General features: G+C 40.0%; 1 protein-coding gene across 1 annotated transcript in view; it reads right to left on the bottom strand.

Moving 5' to 3' along the window:
• PRKCI (protein kinase C iota) overlaps positions 1 to 18,691 on the bottom strand; it is a 92,733-nt gene that overhangs the window by 36,912 nt on the left and 37,130 nt on the right. Inside the window, exons 3-8 of the mRNA XM_039480162.2 lie at positions 17,176 to 17,265; positions 13,979 to 14,029; positions 9,101 to 9,186; positions 6,243 to 6,383; positions 2,572 to 2,626; positions 298 to 356 (exon numbers count right to left, since the gene is read on the bottom strand). Coding sequence (XP_039336096.1) covers positions 298 to 356; positions 2,572 to 2,626; positions 6,243 to 6,383; positions 9,101 to 9,186; positions 13,979 to 14,029; positions 17,176 to 17,265 — 482 coding nt within the window. The remainder of the gene's footprint in view (positions 1 to 297; positions 357 to 2,571; positions 2,627 to 6,242; positions 6,384 to 9,100; positions 9,187 to 13,978; positions 14,030 to 17,175; positions 17,266 to 18,691) is intronic.

Raw genomic sequence — 18,691 nt, 5'->3', positions numbered from 1 at the left:
TATATATTTTAAACAGTACTACCAAGTATTTTAAACAGTATCCTTAAATACATTGTAATTTTCAGATTAAGCTATTTTAAAATAAAAATAAGTTATCCCACTAAATTACTTCCTAGCTTAAATCAGTAATTACTAAATTAAGTCAGAATAAAACTCTGGAATCGTTACAAATCATTTTTTGTATTTTATCATTATGATCCAAAGTCTAAGCAGGTCAGTCAGTAGGTCATACTTTTAAACTCCTGAGTGTTACTAAAAAGCTAATGACATAATGTACAATAAGACAAATTATCTTACCTCTTTTTCTTCACCAACTTGATCCAAACTCTCATGACTTGAAGGATTATATGGAATTACTAAAAATCCAATACCAAACATTAAAAAAAAAAAAAAAAAAAAGACGTGGGTGAAAAACACAGCAACCATTAATGAGTTTGAAATAAAAATTTTCTAATTTTTACTTTTTACTTCTGAATAAATTTTCATTATTTAAAACTAAATACTTGTCCTACTAATAACAAGTTGTTAAATACAATAGTTAAATCCTAATCTTTAAGGAGGGTAAAGAAAGCATGCATCACGACCTGGTAGCCAAGTACTGCTTTCAACAAGTACTTCTGTTATTTTTAAAACATTTCTCTTCTTTACAAATTAATCAAACACTCCTTCTAAATGAATGGCTCTATAAGAGATGTTTAAATTTTTTAGTATGACTTAGACACAGAGATACAGGACCTCTGGTTTTCACTTTTCGCTCCATCATACTCAAAATTTTCCTTACTACCACAGTGGTCAAGCAAAAAACAGGCCGGGTGCCGTGGCTCACGCCTGTAATTCCAGCACTTTGGGAAGCCGACGCAGGCGAATCACGAAGTCAGAAGATCGAGACCATCCTGGCTAACACAGTGAAACCCCGTCTCTACTAAAAATACAAAAAATTAGCTGGGTGTGATGATACGAACCTGTAGTCCCAGCTACTGGGGAGGCTTGGACAGGAGAATCACTTGAACCATGGAGGCAGAGGCTGCAGTGAGCCGAGATCATGCTACTGCACTCCAGCCTGGGGGACAGAGTGAGACTCCGCCTCAAAACAAAACCAAAAACAAAACAGCGAGACTCCAGACTCCGCCTCAAAACAAAAACAAAAACAAAACAGACCAGGATGGAGCTTCTACTTCTTAAAGCTACCTAGGGCCAAAAAAAAAGCCTACATTTCATAGAGCTGATCCTTCCATGACTAGGAGATTGCATTTTGTCTTTTCAGAAAAACTCCCTTGTTTTCCCTTTCCTGATTTATACCAGAGAAGAGCATGCTGTTCCCCCTCCTTTCACTGCTCTCCAAACTTCCCAGATATGTGTTTAAGGTTTTATCTACTGAACATTCTTTTAAGGTATCTATCTAACATCTTAATTTCTACCATCTTCCTGGAATTTCCCATATTGCATGTCTCTACCTTTCACCTAATTCCTACTTCTGATTATAAAGCTTTTAATAAAAACAAGTCACTTCGCTGGGCACGGTGGCTCATGCCTGTAATACCAGCACTCTGGGAGGCTGAGGCGGGCAGATCACCTGAGGTGACACCTCAGGTGATGGAGCAAGACTCTGTCTTAGAAAAAAAACCAAGTCACTTGAACACACCCAACCTGGGCCACAAAGTCAGCTTCATGTTTTTTCATTATGGAAAAAAACTGAGTTTGCTGAATTTAAAGGAGTCTCAAAAGAAATTTATGTGAACTAGGAAAAAAGGTCATTAGTTACAGTTAACAAAGCTTTTTTGAAAAAACAGAAAAAACAGACAGGGTCTCCCTACATTGGCCAGTCTAGTCTTTTTATTTTTTATTTTTTTCTTTTTTTCTTTTTTAATCTTTTTCTTTTTTTTGTTACCTCCAGTAATGGGTATAAGCAAGGCCAGTCTAGTCTTGAACTCCTGGGCTCAAGGGATCCTCCTGCTTCGACCTCCCAAAGTGCTGGGATTATAGGCATGAGCCATCATCACACCCGGCCCATAGCTGTCTTTTTGTTTTTCATTTTTTTCTCTCTTCTGAGATGGAGTCTTGCTTTGTTACACCGGCTGGAGTGCCGTGGTGTGATCTCAGCTCACTGCAACCTCCGACTCCTGGGTTCAAGCAATTCTCCCACCTCAGCCTCCCAAGTAGCTGGGATTACAGGCATGTGCCACCATGCCCTGCTAATTTTTGTATTTTTAGTAGAGACAGGGTTTCACCCTGTTGTCCAGGCTGGTCTCAAACTCCTGACCTCAGGTGATCCGTCCATCTCAGCCTCCCAAATTGCTGGGATTACAGGCGTGAGCCACTGTGCCCAGCCCATAGTTATCTTTAAAAAATCCACATGTTCTAAGCACAGCTGCATTTAAATTAAAAAAAAAAAAAAAAAAAAGCCAAACGTGTATGTTAAATAGTGTGACTCATTTTACTACTACAAAACATATATTTACTTTTATTTAGGAAGAACATAAATGTTTTTAAACTTGGGTAAGAGTCACCTAAGTTAAGTTTTTACATGCTATTCTGTGAATGAACAATGGGTTGTGCCAGCCCCACTCTTACCTGTCTGTGCATGGTCAGAATGCATGGATGACTGATCCATGGGCATCATTGGTTCCTACAAACATTTCCAAAGACACAGTAACTCAACGAATCCTTTTTAAATCCCAATACCTCTAATACACCCAGAAATAACACTACTTCAACAACATATGGCATATTAAAATTTAATTTTGAAAGAATATAACTTAAGTGAGAATTATATTTACTTTTAATTTATTTTATGAAACTATACAATATTTCCTGTGAATGAGGTAATGTTAGTCATATTTTACAGAAAAGATAATACAAAACTAATCTAAGACCCCCAATTAGAAATCAAATTAAACTGCTATATGTTCTGATTAGTTTCTCTTTGATACTACCTATTCTTCCTTCAAGCTCCACTTCAAATCTTTGGCAAAAAGAAGTCTCTGGAATATGCATTCTTTAGTTGGGGTCCAGGGGTAGACTTCAGGATATCTATAACCCCTTAAAATTATATGTAAATTTTTGTGGGTTTCCTATTTTCCTGAAGATTTTCAAAGGTGCCAGTGGCCCCCAAAAAGAGAAAAGAAATACCTCGTAGAAACTAACTTATCCAAATAACGGCCAATAATCTCAGGAAAAATGTAGATTCAAACTCAAGTTATTACTAATTTATTAATCTTAGATTCACGTTTAATGAATACCAGCGGGAAAAAGTAAACTTGAGAAAGAACATTAATGATACAGTTATAATTTCAAGGCTGCCTTAAAGACAGGCTCATAAGTAAGCTTAAGGATTTTTAAATGCATTTAACCTCCATCCTAAAATTTCAATATAATCAATAACCCTGCCCCCTTTCCTTCCATATGTCACCAAAGAATACTCAAACATATTAACAGTAATCTATGTAAATTATGTTGGAAATATTCAGCCTTCTGTTTTTCCTTAGATTTTCCCCTTAACTACAAATCCATTCCTAAGCTTATATGAACTCATTAAATAATTCTAATACCAAAGAGCTACCAGTAACAACATCCAAAGAAAATACCATGAATAAATATGGTGTAACAATTCTACGCCGGGTGCGGTGGCTCAAGCCTGTAATCCCAGCACTTTGGGAGGCCGAGGCGGGTGGATCACGAGGTCGAGAGATCGAGACCATCCTGGTCAACATGGTGAAACCCCGTCTCTAATAAAAATACAAAAAACTAGCTGGACGTGGTGGCGCGTGCCTGTAATCCCAGCTACTCAGGAGGCTGAGGCAGGAGAATTGCCTGAACCAAGGAGGCGGAGGTTGCAGTGAGCCGAGATCGCACCATTGCACTCCAGCCTGGGTAACAAGAGCAAAACTCCGTCTCAAAAAAAAAAAAAAAAAAATTCTAAAGGACAATTTAGAAAGATGCATCCAAGTATTTTTCTTCCTTTTTCTGTGGAGCAGGGCTAATTGGTAGGCAGTGTGCTTAGACAGCTGCATCCAGGTACTTTTTAAAATGCGTATCTTTTAACCCAGTAATTCTAGTTCTGGATTCTTTTTTTTTTTTTTTTTGAGACGGAGTTTCGCTCTTGTTACCCAGGCTGGAGTGCAATGGCGCGATCTCGGCTCACTGCAACCTCCACTTCCTGGGTTCAGGCAATTCTCCTGCCTCAGCCTCCTGAGTAGCTGGGATTACAGGCACATGCCACCATGCCCAGCTAATTTTTTGTATTTTTAGTAGAGACGGGGTTTCACTATGTTGACCAAGATGGTCTCGATCTCTCGACCTCGTGATCCACCCGCCTCGGCCTCCCAAAGTGCTGGGATTACAGGCTTGAGCCACTGCGCCTGGCCTAGTTCTGGATTCTTAAGGAAGTACGATTTGCAAGAAAGTTCACTAAGGTTGGCCAGGCGCAGTGGCTCCTGTCTCCCAGCATTTTGGGAGGCTGAGGCAGGTGGATCACGAGGTCAGGAGTTCAAGACCAGCCTGGCCAAGGGCATAGTGGTCCACACCTACAGTCCCAGCTAGTTGGGAGGCTGAGGTGGGAGAATCATCTGAACCCAGGAGACGGAGGTTGCAGCAAGCTGAGATCGTGGCACTACACTCCAGCCTGGGAGACAGAGAGAGACTCTGTCTCAAAATAACAACAAAAAAAGGCACACACAAGCACATGTGTCTTCTCGTGGATAAACGATCTTTTGTAAAGTTGACTCAGAACGCACCAAAACAAAAGCCAGAATCTAATTAAACCTCGACATCCAACTACTGTACAAGAGAAAAGAATAAAGAAGACAGAAAACATGCTGAACATAACCATGGAGAAGTCCTGAGCAAAATTCTGCAACAGTGTAAATGACAAACAAATAACCATTACTTTTACAATAAAATTCTAAGGAAAAAAAGGAGAGAGAAAGAGAGAAATGAAGAAAGAACCAGTAAATTAAAAAATATCTAAGAGATCAATCAATTGTACACGTGGACTTCATTTGGATCCTGATTCATAATGGAAACTATAAAAACTAAATAATAATATTTATGAGAACAATGACTGGATATTTGACATAAGGTATTTGGCTTTTAGTTAGGTTTTTTTAAAAAGTCCTTATCTTTTACAGGTACATACTGAAATATGTCTGAGATTTGTTTGAAAACAACACAGGGTAAGGGTAAGTTAAGTGAATGGGGGTATAGATGAAACCAAGATTAGTCATGAGTGGGTAACTGTTGCAGCTGGGTATCTAGTACAAGGGATTTCATTACAGTGTTCCATCTACTCTTAAATATGTTTACATTTTTTCCATATGGAAAATTTAAAATGTTTATGCATATAAATTTGCACAGGAAAAGTTCTGGAAGGATATCCACCAAATGACAATTACCTTTAGATGGTAGAATATATGTGGACTTCTACTTAATTTTTTCTTTATTCATCCATATTCTGTATTTTTTTCCATAACAAACACATTTTACTTACATACTTAAATAGAAAGTGATAAATACAAGTTAAATGCTTTTCTTCCCAGTAATCTTACACTTTAAATAGCAAACATGGTACCTCGGACTCTTCTTACCTTATCTGCTCTAAGATAGCTGCTAGAATAATGTGAGCTAAAAACTAATATGTTCAGATTGAAGGAGACGGGAAAAAACTTTTGGGCCGGGCGCGGTGGCTCACGCCTGTAATCCCAGCACTTTGGGAGGTCGAGGCGGGTGGATCACAAGGTCAAGAGATCGAGACCATCCTGGTCAACATGGTGAAACCCCATCTCTACTTAAAATACAAAAAATTAGCTGGGCATGGTGGCGTGTGCCTGTAATCCCAGCTACTCAGGAGGCTGAGGCAAGAGAATTGCCTGAACCCAGGAGGAGGGGGTTGCGGTGAGCCGAGATCGCGCCATTGCACTCCAGCCTGGGTAACAAGAGTGAAACTCCGTCTCAAAAAAATAAATAAATAAAACTCTTAAATGTTCTCCACGTATCCTCCTAATTTAGACCAGAGGATTTTACAGCAGGCCAAAGAAGCTAACTATATCCCACAAACAAATATAACCACAGATATTTCGAAGTTCGGAAGTTCACGGTATGTTAAGAGGAATGTAAGGTATTCCTACCCACACTATGTAACTACTCTCTTGTGCTGTAATTCCTGAACACCTCCCTACTTTAGCACTCTGTTTCAGCAGTGTTATCAAGCATGCTCTTAAAAAAAAGGACAGACAACTGTATCTTACCGGTGGCAAAGAATGCCGCCCACATTCAATTGTGACGAGTTTATGGCACTTCTTGTGAACCAGGAGTTTGCAGTTGATGCACTTATATCCTTGGCGTCCAAGTCCCCATATTCGGTCTGTGCAGATGGCACAGTGAGCACGCTGAAAAGAGCAATTCGACATTTTATTAACCACAAAGAAGGTCATAATCATTTCCCAAACAATTTGCTGACTCAATTCCCTTCATCATGGTGTCAACTGTCAGCCCATGACAAAAAACAACAAAAGCAAAACGAAGTTTCCTCATACATAATTTTTCAAAAGCTATGAAGGTCAGTGAAACAGGAGAGCTTGTTTTTGAGAGACAGTGAAATCTGCAACCACATTTCTTTCTGAAGTAAGTCTAAGAATTTTCAGTCTTTACATAATTAAGTTCAGAATAATGAAAACAGAAAAAGTGAATTCAACTAGAAATACATATGGCAGAAAAGGCCATTGAAGGACTCCTAAGCAAATATAAACCTTCCAGGCTGTTCAGAGGTCAAACCAAGCTCTGTTTTCTTAAAGAGCAATGCCTAAAGTGGCTTTTCATTTGAAAGCCACCTTTTTCTTCTTCTTCTTTTTTTTTTTTGGAGACGCAGTTTCACTCTTGTTGCCCAGGCTGAAGTTCAATGGTGCAATCTTGGCTCACTGCAACCTCCACCTCCCAGGTTCAAGCGATTCTCCTGCCTCAGCCTCCTGAGTAGCTGAGATTACAGGCGCTCACCACCACGCCCGGCTAATTTTTTTTTTTTTTTTTTTTTTTTGTATCTTTAGTAGACACAGGGTTTCACCATCTTGGCCAAGCTAGTCTTGAACTCCTGACCTCATTCGTGATCCACCGTGCTTAGCCCCCTACACCGCTCCCCTACCACCCCCCCAACTTTTTTTTTTTTTAATAGACAGGGTCTTGCTCTGTCAGGCTGGAGGGCAGTGGAGTCACTTTTACTCACTGCAGCCTCAGCCTCCTGGGCTCAAGCTTCCTGAGTAGCTGGGACTACAGGCATGCAACACCATACCCCACTAATGCTTGTATTTTTTGTAGAGATGGGATCTCACTATGTTGCCCTGGCTGGTCTCGAACTCCTGGGCTTAAGTGATTCCTCTCCTCAGTCTCCCAAACTGCTGGGATTACAGGCATATGCCATTACACCCAACCTCAAAGCCTTCTTAAATGTCAGTGCTACTGCAAGTACAGTACAATAGTTTGGGGAGGAACTTCAGGTGGTGGTTTCTATTTACATTAATTAATTTAGAACACAGCATTAGTTTTAGAATGGCAATGGCACCCCAAAATTTGCAGTTATCAAGAGTATTTTAAAAATTGGCTTCTGGCCAGGCAAGGTGGCTCATGCATATAATCCCAGCATTCTGGGAGGGTGAGGCAAACAGATCACCTGAGGTCAGCCTGGCCAACATGGTGAAACCCTATCTCTACTAAAAATGCAAAAAATAGCCAGGCCTGGTAGCTGATGCCTGTAGTCCCAGCTAATCAGGAGGCTGAGGCACAAGAATCGCTTGAACCCAGGAGGTGCAGGTTGCAGTGGGCCGAGACTGTGCCACTGCACTCCAACCTGAGCAAGAGCAGGACTCCATCTTAAAAAACAAACAAACAAATACATAATAAATTAGCTGACTTCTGAAGAGAGACTGCTGCTTTCAAACTTTGATTCTATCACTTACTAGTTGTATCATCTTGTGCAAGTTACTTAACTGTCCTGTTCTTCAGTTTTGCCATCTATAAAATGGAAATATATAGTACCTATCTTACAAGGTTGTTGTAAGGATATAATGAACCAATGTATATGAGGCATTTGAAAAAGTGCCTGGTACACAGTACAACCCAGATAAGTGTTTGCTACTATTATTTTCTAAACAGTGAAAATCAAATTACAACATTAACTGGCAAAAGAGATATTAAATAAGGAAAATAAACCTTGCTTGTTTTCTGGCTACCTTAAATTGCATTTTATTTTATTTTATTTTATTTTATTTTTTTTGAGACGGAGTTTCGCTCTTATTACCCAGGCTGGAGTGCAATGGCACGATTTCGGCTCACTGCAACCTCCGCCTCCTGGTTTCAGGCAGTTCTCCTGCCTCAGCCTCCTGAGTAGCTGGGATTACAGGCACGCGCCACCATGCCCAGCTAATTTTTTGTATTTTTAGTAGAGACGGGGTTTCACCATGTTGACCAGGATGGTCTCAATCTCTCGACCTCGTGATCCACCCGCCTCGGCCTCCCAAAGTGCTGGGATTACAGGCTTGAGCCACCGCGCCCGGCCCAAACTGCATTTTAAAATCCAATTTTCTTAGAGCTAGGGTATATTATGTGGGATAATTAATCAGTCAATCTGGAGCTTTTTGAGACCGGGTCTTGCTTCATTACCAATTGGAGTGCAGTGGCACTATCTCGGCTCACTGCAACCTCTGCCTCTTGGATTCAAGTGATTCACCTGCCTCAGCCTCCCGAGTAGCTGGGACTACAGGTGCACGCCACCACGCCTGGCTAATTTTTGTATTTTTATAGAGATGGGTTTTGCCATGTTGGCCCGGTTGGTCTCAAACTCCTGGCCTCAAGTAATCCGGTCACCTTGGCCTCCCAAAATGCTGGGATTATAGGCCTGAGCCACCACACCTGGCCTGGAGCATTTTTGAGAGTGAAAGGAGATGCTATTTAAAAATATAAGCATACCGCCTCAGGCAAACTGGAAATGTAAGGTTATGCTACTTATTTATTTAAAACTGTGTAACAAGACTTAATAACAAACTACCTTTCTTTCACAGTAGAAAGGGAAAAAATAGCCATCTCACATTATCAACAATCAACAAACTATGTTTACCCTGTTGAAACGCTTGGCTTGGAAAGTGTGGCCATTGGCACAATAAAGCTTTCTCCAGCGGCGTGCACCTCTACGGTAGATGGATTCTGAAGAGAGATTAGTAGTTAAAAAAAGAAAAAAGAGCAAGTATGAGTAAAAGTCATTTTATAATTAAGTCTGTAATTTTTTTCATGATACTCATTGCAAGAAAAAAAAATACTGATAACCTGAACGTCAAAAATTAAAATAGATTCAAGGAACCAGATGAAAATAAAGACCACAGAGTATTAATATTTGACTACTACTACTGGTTTGAGATGGAGTCTTGCTTTGTCACCCAGGCTGGAGTGCAGTGGCTCAGTCTCAGCTCACTGCAACCTCTGCCTCCTGGGTTCAAGCGATTCTCCGCCTCAGTCTACTGAGTAGCTGGGATTACGGGTGTCTGCCATCATGCCTGGCTAATTTTTGTATTTTTAGTAAAAACGGGGTTTTGCCATGTTGGCCAGGCTGGTCTTGAACTCCTGACTTCAGGTGATCTGTCTGCCTTGGCCTCCCAAAGTGCTGGGATTACAGGCGTGAGCCAACATGCCCAGCCTACTACTGCTTTTCTTTTTAAAAATTCTCCTCCAACTTTGTATTTTGAACATCTTTTAATACCACAGAAAAGGTAAAATAACAGACATCTGTATCTTTTACTGAGATTTACCAATTATTCATGTTTTGTCATATTTACTTTCTTTGCTACAAAAACATACATTTTTTTTTTTTTCTGAATTACTTGGAAGTAAAATGCAGACATCATGACACTTAAATACCCTTAAATGCCTAAGTATCCATTGCCTGAAATTAAGGACGTTCCTGCACAATTCTACATAACCACAATACCATTGCCATATCTTAGAAAATTAGTATTAATTCAGTATCGACCAATAAACAATTCATATACAAATTCCCTAACTGCTCTCAAAGTGACCTTCTTTCTTCCTTTTTTTTTTTTGAGACAGAGTCTTACTCCATCACCCAGACTGGAATGCAGTGGTGCAATCTCAGCCCATTGCAACCTCCACCTCCTGGGTTTAAGTGATTCTTCTGTCCCAGCCACCCGAGTAGCTGGGATTACAGGCACATGCCACCACACCCAGCTAATTTTTATATTTTTAGTAAAGAAGGGATTTCATCATATTGGCCAGACTGGTCTCGAACTACTGTCCTCAAGTGATCTGTCTGCCTCAGCCTCCCAAAGTGCTGGGATTATAGTGACTTTCAAAGCTCACTTTTTCTATCCAGGATGCAATCAAGACTCAGGGATTGCATTTGATCGTGCTTTTTTGGTTTCCTTATTGTATTCTAAAACATTCACTCTGCCGTATTTGTTGTTATTTCTTTTTGATGATGTTGACTTTTTTTTTTTTTTAAGACTCTGGTTAGTTGTTTCATGTTATATCCCACATTCTGGATTATCTGTTTACTTATGATTCGAGGCAGTATTAAATACTTTTGGCAAAAACAATACCTAGGTAGTGTTGTGTATTTCTTATCTCATTACATCACGGGGTACACGAATGTCAGAATATCAACTCTCACTACTGATATTCAATCACTATTAAAGGTAGTGACTGCTAGATCTCTTCATTGTAAAGGTACATTTTGCTTTTTGTAACTAATATGTAAAGTGATATTTTGTACCACAAGCATATTTTTTCCCCCAACAACTTTTCTCCAGTGGTCTCTATATTAACGTTTCTTAAGTATACTTAGAGAAAGAGGTTCCAAAAGATCAAATCTAGTCCACCTTCGTATTTTTAAGTTCATCATTATTATATATATTGTCTATTAGTCATTAATAATAACATCCCACAGTAACGGTAATAACAGTAATAGTTAATACAATGGAAAGATTACACTAGGTTCCCAAAGTCACATTTTAAAGCAAATGCAACACTGGGTTTACTATTTAAAATTAAGATACTAAAGAGCAGTTGTAATGCTCTCAATGAGGAATCTTAGGATAGCTTAACACAGAATTGAAAGTTTGGAGCTATTTCAATTAATTCAAAGCAAAACATGGGCATGTACAGAAACCACAAATGAAAATGAGTTGCCTAAAATCCATACTTAGTAAATTATGCCAAATATCAAAAGCAATAACATACTCAAACATAAGTTTGTATACTTAAATTACATTAGAACAAAGAGTAGTCTGACTCTTTTAGTTCATCTCATTAATAATAGCCATTGGCCAGGTATGGTGGCTCATGCCTGTAATCCCAGCACTTTGGGAGGCCAACGCGGGCAGATCATGAGTTCAGGAGATTGAGACCATCCTGGCTAACACGGTGAAACTCCGCCTCTACTAAAAATACAAAATACAAAAAATTAGCCAGACATGGTGGCACGTGCCTGTAGTCCCTGCTACTTGAGAGGCTGAGGCAGGAGAATCGCCTGAAGCTGGGAGGCAGAAGCTGCAGTGAGCCAAGATTGCGCCACTGCACCACAGCCTGGGTGACAAAGCAAGACTCTGTCTCAAAACAAAACAATACAAAACAATAAGCAGTGGCTTAGCTATTCCAAAGAAATTCCCTTAACAATTACTGACCTGGAGAAGCTTTTAAATGGTAGTTCTCAAACTTCAGTGTGCATCAGAATCACCTGAAGAGCTTGTTAAATCTGGTAGCTCAGCCCCAGTCCAAGAGTTTATGAATCAGGGTTTTTTTTGAGATGGAGTCTCGCTCTATTGCCCAGAATGGAGTGTAGTGGAGTGATCTTGGCTCCCTGCAACCTCTGCCTCCTAGGTTCGAGCAATTCTCCTGCCTCAGCCTCCTAGGTAGCTGGGATTATAGGTATGCACCACCATGCCCAGCTAACTTTTTTTGTATTTTTAGCAGAGAAAGGGGTTTCACCATGTTGGCCAGGCTGGTCTCGAACTCCTAACCTCAGGTGATCCACCAGCCCCGGCCTCTCAAAGTTCTGGGATTACAGGCGTGAGCCACCATGCCCAACCTGCAGTGCAGTTTCTAGCAAGTTCTCAGGTGATGCTGATGCTGTAGGCCCCAATGGCTACATTTTGAGAGTCAGTTTTAAAATACTAAAGACGTCCAGATCCCACCCCCAGACTGATTCATTAGGCTTGGGAATGGAAATTTGGCATTGACCATTTCCTCTATCCCACAATTTTAATGTGTCCAAGGGTGAGAACCACCATTCCACTGTGGACTATAGATGGTTACCCAAAGTTACTAAGAGTTTGAGATCTAATAAATATACACATTTCTCTGGGTCAGTGGTAGGAATTCTGCAATATTTAAAGACATTTAATAAATGACTTGGGGCCAGGCACTGTGGTTCACACCTGTAATCCCAGCACTCTGGGAGGCTGAGGCAGATGATCACCTGAGGGCAGCAGTTTGAGACCAGCCTGGCAAACATGGTGAAACACCATCTCTACTAAAAATACACAAACAAGCTGGGCGTGGTGGCATTCACCTGTAATCCCAGGTACTCAGGAGGCTGAGTCAGGAGAATCACTTGAACCCCAGAGGCGGAGGCTGCAATGAGCCGAGATATTGTGCCACTGCACTGCACACCAGCCTGGGTGAGAGAGTGAGACTCTGCCCCCTCTCCAAAAAAAAGAAAAAGAAAAAGAAAAGGTGACTTAATAATCGTTTAAAAACAAAACACCGCAGAAAAAGAAGTCAATTCCTAATGACATGTGCTGAGTGCCACGTCACTCTGAAGTGGTATAACAAAAAAATAAAACAAATGCGTTTGTTATGTGTAACTGTGCATGCATATATGAGACACAGAGACAGAGATAAAGCAAACAGAAAAAATGTTAAAAATTGGTAGATCTGGGCCGGGCGCGGTGGCTCAAGCCTGTAATCCCAGCACTTTGGGAGGCCGAGGCGGGTGGATCACAAGGTCGAGAGATCGAGACCAACCTGGTCAACATGGTGAAACCCCGTCTCTACTAAAAATACAAAAAATTAGCTGGGCATGGTGGCGCGTGCCTATAATCCCAGCTACTCAGGAGGCTGAGGCAGGAGAATTGCCTGAACCCAGGAGGCGGAGGTTGCGGTGAGCCGAGATCGTGCCATTGCACTCCAGCCTGGGTAACAAGAGCGAAACTATGTCTCAAAAAAAAAAAAAAAAAAAAAAAATTGGTAGATCTGGGCAAAGGATATACAGGTATCCTTGCTTTCTTTTTTTCTTTTTATTTTCCTCTTTTTACTTTTTTTTTCTTTTAAATTAAAAGAACACTTCAGTTTTCAGGCAGGTATCCTTGTTTTCAATGTTGTTTCAACTTCTGCATAGGTTTGAACATTTCCAAAATTAAATTTTAAAACTTAAATTTGACTTAATTTTCCTTTCATATGTGCAACAGACAACCATGTAAGTTGTAACTAAGAACTATCTGAATTTGATCTGGCAAAAGTAGCATTTGGGCAGTAACTAATATATTCTAAATTAGACTAAAAAATGGAAAAGAAATCATATTAATTAGAAGTTCTATTTCCTTTTTTTTCCCTTCACTTGAGATAGGGCCTGTCTCTGTCGCCCACACTAGAGGGCAGTAGAGCAACCCTGGCTCACCGAAGTCTCAAACCCCTAGGCTCAAGGGATCCTCCCACCTCAGCCTCCCAGGCAGCTGCGATTATAGGCACATACCATGCTAATTATTTTTTGTCTTTTCTGTAGAGGCAAGGTCTCACTTTGTGGCCCAGGCTGGTCTTGAACTCCCGGGCTTAAGTGATCCTCCCACCTCAGCCTCCCACAGTGCTGGGATTATAGGCATTAGCCACTATCCACTGCACCTGGCTAAAAATTCTATTTCTGATTTCCTTTCACTTGAACAACAGCATAGTAACCCTTGTAAATGGTATGAAGTATGTAAACACTCACTATCTTCTCCTGGACAAGGCATCCCAGGACGCTCTGGTACACAAGGGAACACTGGAAGAAAACAAATTAGCATGAGTTAACAGCATATTTAAAACATACACATTACATATAATTTAAAATTCAAATGTATAAAACACTCCAGCTTGGCTCTGTAGGCCAGTAGTTCAGGCAGAGCGATTGAGACTGTTCTGGTATCCCAAGGAAATAATTTTTAAAAAATAAAAAAAAATAAAATTCAAATGTAAAAGAAACTGACCGGATTTCAACTTGACCCTCTCTTCACGAGACAAGACACATAGCATGTGGTCAGTATTATTTGCCAAAGGAATTAATTTTACCAAGGCCATATAAAAGAAAGCTTTATTTGCCTTTGCTTTGTTGGTGTTAAAAAAAAAGAAGAAAAGGTCTTAAGAAAACTAACATGTCTATAAACAATGCATCAGGCCAGGCACAGTGGCTCACGCTTCTAATCCCAGCACTCTGAGAGGCCTAGGTGGGTAGATCACTTGAGGTCAGGAGATCTCAGCCTGGCCAACATGGTAAAACTCTGTCTCTACTAAAAAATACAAAAAAAAAAAAAAAAATTAGCCGGGTGTGGTGGCACACCTATAATCCCAGCTACTTGGGAGGCTGAGGCCCGAAAATCGCTTGAACCCATGAGGCGAAGGTTGCACTGAGTCAAGATCATGCCACTGCACTCCAGGCCTGGTGACAGAGTGAGACACCATCTCAAAAACAAAAACAAAAACAAAACAAAACAAAACCAATGCATTAGAAGCTCCAATGACATTCCAATCCCTGTTACATCATTAATTATTTTCTTATCCTTAAAGAAATTATTAACTAGTATTTGCTTAAATCCTCGGTATAGTGGGACAAGTTTGTCACAATGAAGAAGGCAAATTAAATTACAAAAATGTATACAAATATGGTACATAAAATATTTGTTTTTAAAAGATGTATACTAAACTTAGGACTAAATTAACACCAAAAACAGTACCAAAATCCAAAAGTGTAAATTTACATTAGAAACTACAAATTTATATGCCAATTCAAACCATTTTTATAACAAGGTAAAATATAAAGCAACAATGTATTTATGAAAACCTAGTCAGCTATTCATAGTCTGTGATGCACTAAAGGACACAGATAAAGAGCACAGAATATAGGAAGAACAGTTCCTAATGCATATTTCTAAAAGCTGAAACATAAGCAAATGTTTGAAAACATCTGTGATGTAGTATTAAAAGGCAGTAAGACTTAAAACTGACTGTTTAATACTATTCATCAATCACTTCTTTATGCATTCATTGTAATTTTATTCTGGAAAGAGATGACAAAAAAATAGACTCTTAAAGCTCTATTAGAATCTCAACAAAGTAGATTATGGATCCCTTGTGAGTCACTATGTCAAATTCGGGCCGGGTGTGGTAGCTCATGCCTGTAATCCCAGCACTTTAGGAGGCCAAAGCGGGTGGATCACCTGAGGCCAGGAGTTCGAGACCAGCCTGGGCAACATAGTGAGACCCTGTCTCTACTACTACTACTACTAATAATCATCATCATCATAAATTAGCTGGGCATGGTGGCGGCGCCTGTAATCCCAGGTACTCAGGAGACTGAGGCATAAGGATCACTTGAACCCAGGAGGTGGAGACTGCAATGAACCGAGATCGTGCCACTGCCTTCCAGCCTGGGAAACAGAGCGAGAGAAACTGAGTGAAACTGTGCCTCAAAAAAAAAAAAAGATAAAATCAAACAACTGTGTGTGTTTTTTTTTTTTTTAAATAACAAATACATTGTAAAGGAAAATACAAAGGAATAATAATAAGGTACTAAAATGATTCATTATATTTGAGGAAAGATTTACATTTGTTTCACTTTTTTAAGTTTCCCAAGTCTGGTCATGACTGTCAAAAATGTTAGATGAAAGACTGCCAATATATTGCGATTAAATGCAGTATGTTAAGAGGTTCTTGGCTGGGTATGGTGGTTCACACCTCTAATTCCAGCACTTTCGGAGGTCCAGGTGGTAGGAGACTCCTCGACCTCAGGAGTTTGAAACCAGCCTGGGCATCATAGTGATATCCGATGTCTACAGAAAAAAAAAGATTAGCCAGTCATAGTGGTGTGGCAGTGCCTGTGGTCCCAGTCACTCAGGAGGCTGAGGAGGATCACGTGAACCCGGGAAGTCAAGGCTGAAGTGAGCTATGACTTCACCATTGCACTCCAGCCTGGGAAACAGAGTGAGAAACTGCCTCCAAAAAAAAAAAAAAAAAAAGTTTTAAATGACATAAAAAAATTTTGAAGGTAAAAAGAATTTGAGGATAGTGGAATGAAAGAAACAAAAATTTGGAATCAGAATTCATAGATTCACAATCCAGGTCTACAATGTGTCAGTTACATGATAACTGAGTTTAGGTTTCTTCTATGCCACTTCCTACATCTCAAAGTGGCTGAGGTTTAAACATATTAGTGTCTGTAAAGCATCATGTAAATGGGCCGGGTGCAGTGGCTCATGCCTGTAATCCCAGCACTTTGGGAGGCCAAGACAGGCAGATCTCTTGAGACCACGAGCTCGAGACCACCCTGGCCAATATGGTGAAACCCTGTCTCTCCTACTAATACAAAAATTAGCCAGCCATGGTGGTACACGCCTGTAATTCCAGCTACTTGGGAGGCTGAGGCACTTGAACCTGGGAGGCAGAGGTTACAGTGGGCTGAGATCATGCCACTGCACTTCAGCCTGAGTGACAGAGTGAGACTCTGTCTCAAAAATAAAGGAATCATGTAAATCGTTTCACTATTAACCTTTAAGCAAAAGCAAAGATATTAAAGATACCTTACCTTTCGAGGTCATTATTTCCATACATTACAAAACTGCAAGGAGATGACTTAGATTACCCAGGCTTTCAACTTTTAAGTTCTATCATAAACTTGCTGTGATACACTGAGAAATCACATTTTAATATCCAACAAGACTGACAGAGATCACAAAATTTCCCAGACTATAAGAAGCAGATTAATTTTACCTTCTGTAGCATGTTAAGAAACTACTGAATAAGAACAATTACTTAGGAATGAGTCACAGAGATTAAGAAAATGACATTGGGATTATGTTTCAAAATGGTCAAGAATAAAGAATGATTTCAAATAAATTATCACTCTGGACAAGTATGAATTGACTACTCTCTTACCATGAATCAAGAGTTCAGAATCCTTGTTTAGCTCATAAAGTCTAAAGGCTTCTTCTAACTCCAACTGAGATGACACTGTACATGGGTCTCCTAAAAAATACAAAAGCAAAGTAATGCTCATTTTAAAACCCCAAACGTGATGATCACTAAACAAATTTCATAATGTAAATTTTGTGAAAAAATAATCTCATATTTATAAACAGAAATATGTGACAAGGAAAAATATTTATTATTATTATTATTTTTTTTTTTGGAGAACAGAGTTTTGCTCTTGTCGTCTAGGCTGGAGTGCGGTGATGCGATTTTGGCTCACTGCAACCTCTGCCTCCTGGGTTCAAGCAATTCTCCTGCCTCAGCTTCCCAAGTAGCTGTAATTACAGGTGTGTGTCACCACACCCAGCTAATTTTTGAATTATTAGTAGAGACAGGGTTTCACCATGTTGTCCAGACTGGTCTCAAATTCCTGACCTCAGGTGATCCGCCTGCCTCAGCATCCCAAAGTGCTGGGATATTTAGATATTTATTTAGACAATTCAATTTTCTGAAGTAGGTAACACATAACTTTCATTTATATTTATATAAAAACACTACATGAGGTTCACAGACACCAAATTATATAGATGCTCACTACAGCCTCGACCTCCTGGGCTCAAGCAATCCTCCCGTCTGGGCCTCCCAAAGTTATGGAATTACAGGCATGAGCCACCACACCTGGTCATTTTGTTCTTAACATTGTATATATCCAAAATAAAGCACACAGAATCTATTCCTGACCACATTTCTTTTTTAACTATTATTTTTTTTTTAGGAGTTTTGCTCTTGTTGCCCAGGCTCTGCCTCCTGGGTTCAAGTGATTCTCCTGCCTCAGCCTCCTGAGTAGCCTGGACTACAGACATGCACCACCACACCTGGCAACAGACCAAATTTTAAATTGTCACTGCTATGTGACTAATGGATATGGACAAGAGCAGGCTTTCTGTTACCTGTTTCTTTAAAAGAGGAAGTGAAAGTAGTTCCATTGCCACAATATGATTAGTCAGAAGTCTCCATGTAATCATTTCATCAAATTTTTCCCTTCATACGACAAAGCCTCCTCAAAGGAGTCACAGAAAGGAAAAGCTACAAAAGTACTGAAGAACAGTCCCACTTGAGCTACTATGAAAAGTAAACGAACACTTTTAGTAACATACACACAGAGAAGGGAAGGAAGAAACACCTCCCTTACCCAACTAGCCAGACAACTGAGTTATCCCTGGCAATCAATGAGGTGGCACATCTGCCTGGACAACTGCATTCCTCCATGAAAAAGTCATTCAAGCCAGGTGTGGTGGCACATGCCTGTAATACCAACACACCTGTAATCTCAACACTTTGGGAGGCCAAAGTAGGCAGATCACTTGAGGTCGGGAGTTTAAGACAAGCTAGCCAACATAGTGAAACCCCATCTCTATTAAAAATACAAAAATTAGCTAGGTGCAGTGGTGTGTGCCTTAGTCCCAGCAACTTGGGAGGCTGA

The sequence above is a fragment of the Saimiri boliviensis genome, chromosome 9 (genome assembly GCF_048565385.1).
Source record: "Saimiri boliviensis isolate mSaiBol1 chromosome 9, mSaiBol1.pri, whole genome shotgun sequence".
Classification (NCBI taxonomy): Eukaryota; Metazoa; Chordata; class Mammalia; order Primates; family Cebidae; genus Saimiri; species Saimiri boliviensis.
Note: the sequence above shows the minus strand (reverse complement) of the source record. Positions and strands in the feature narration are given on the sequence as shown.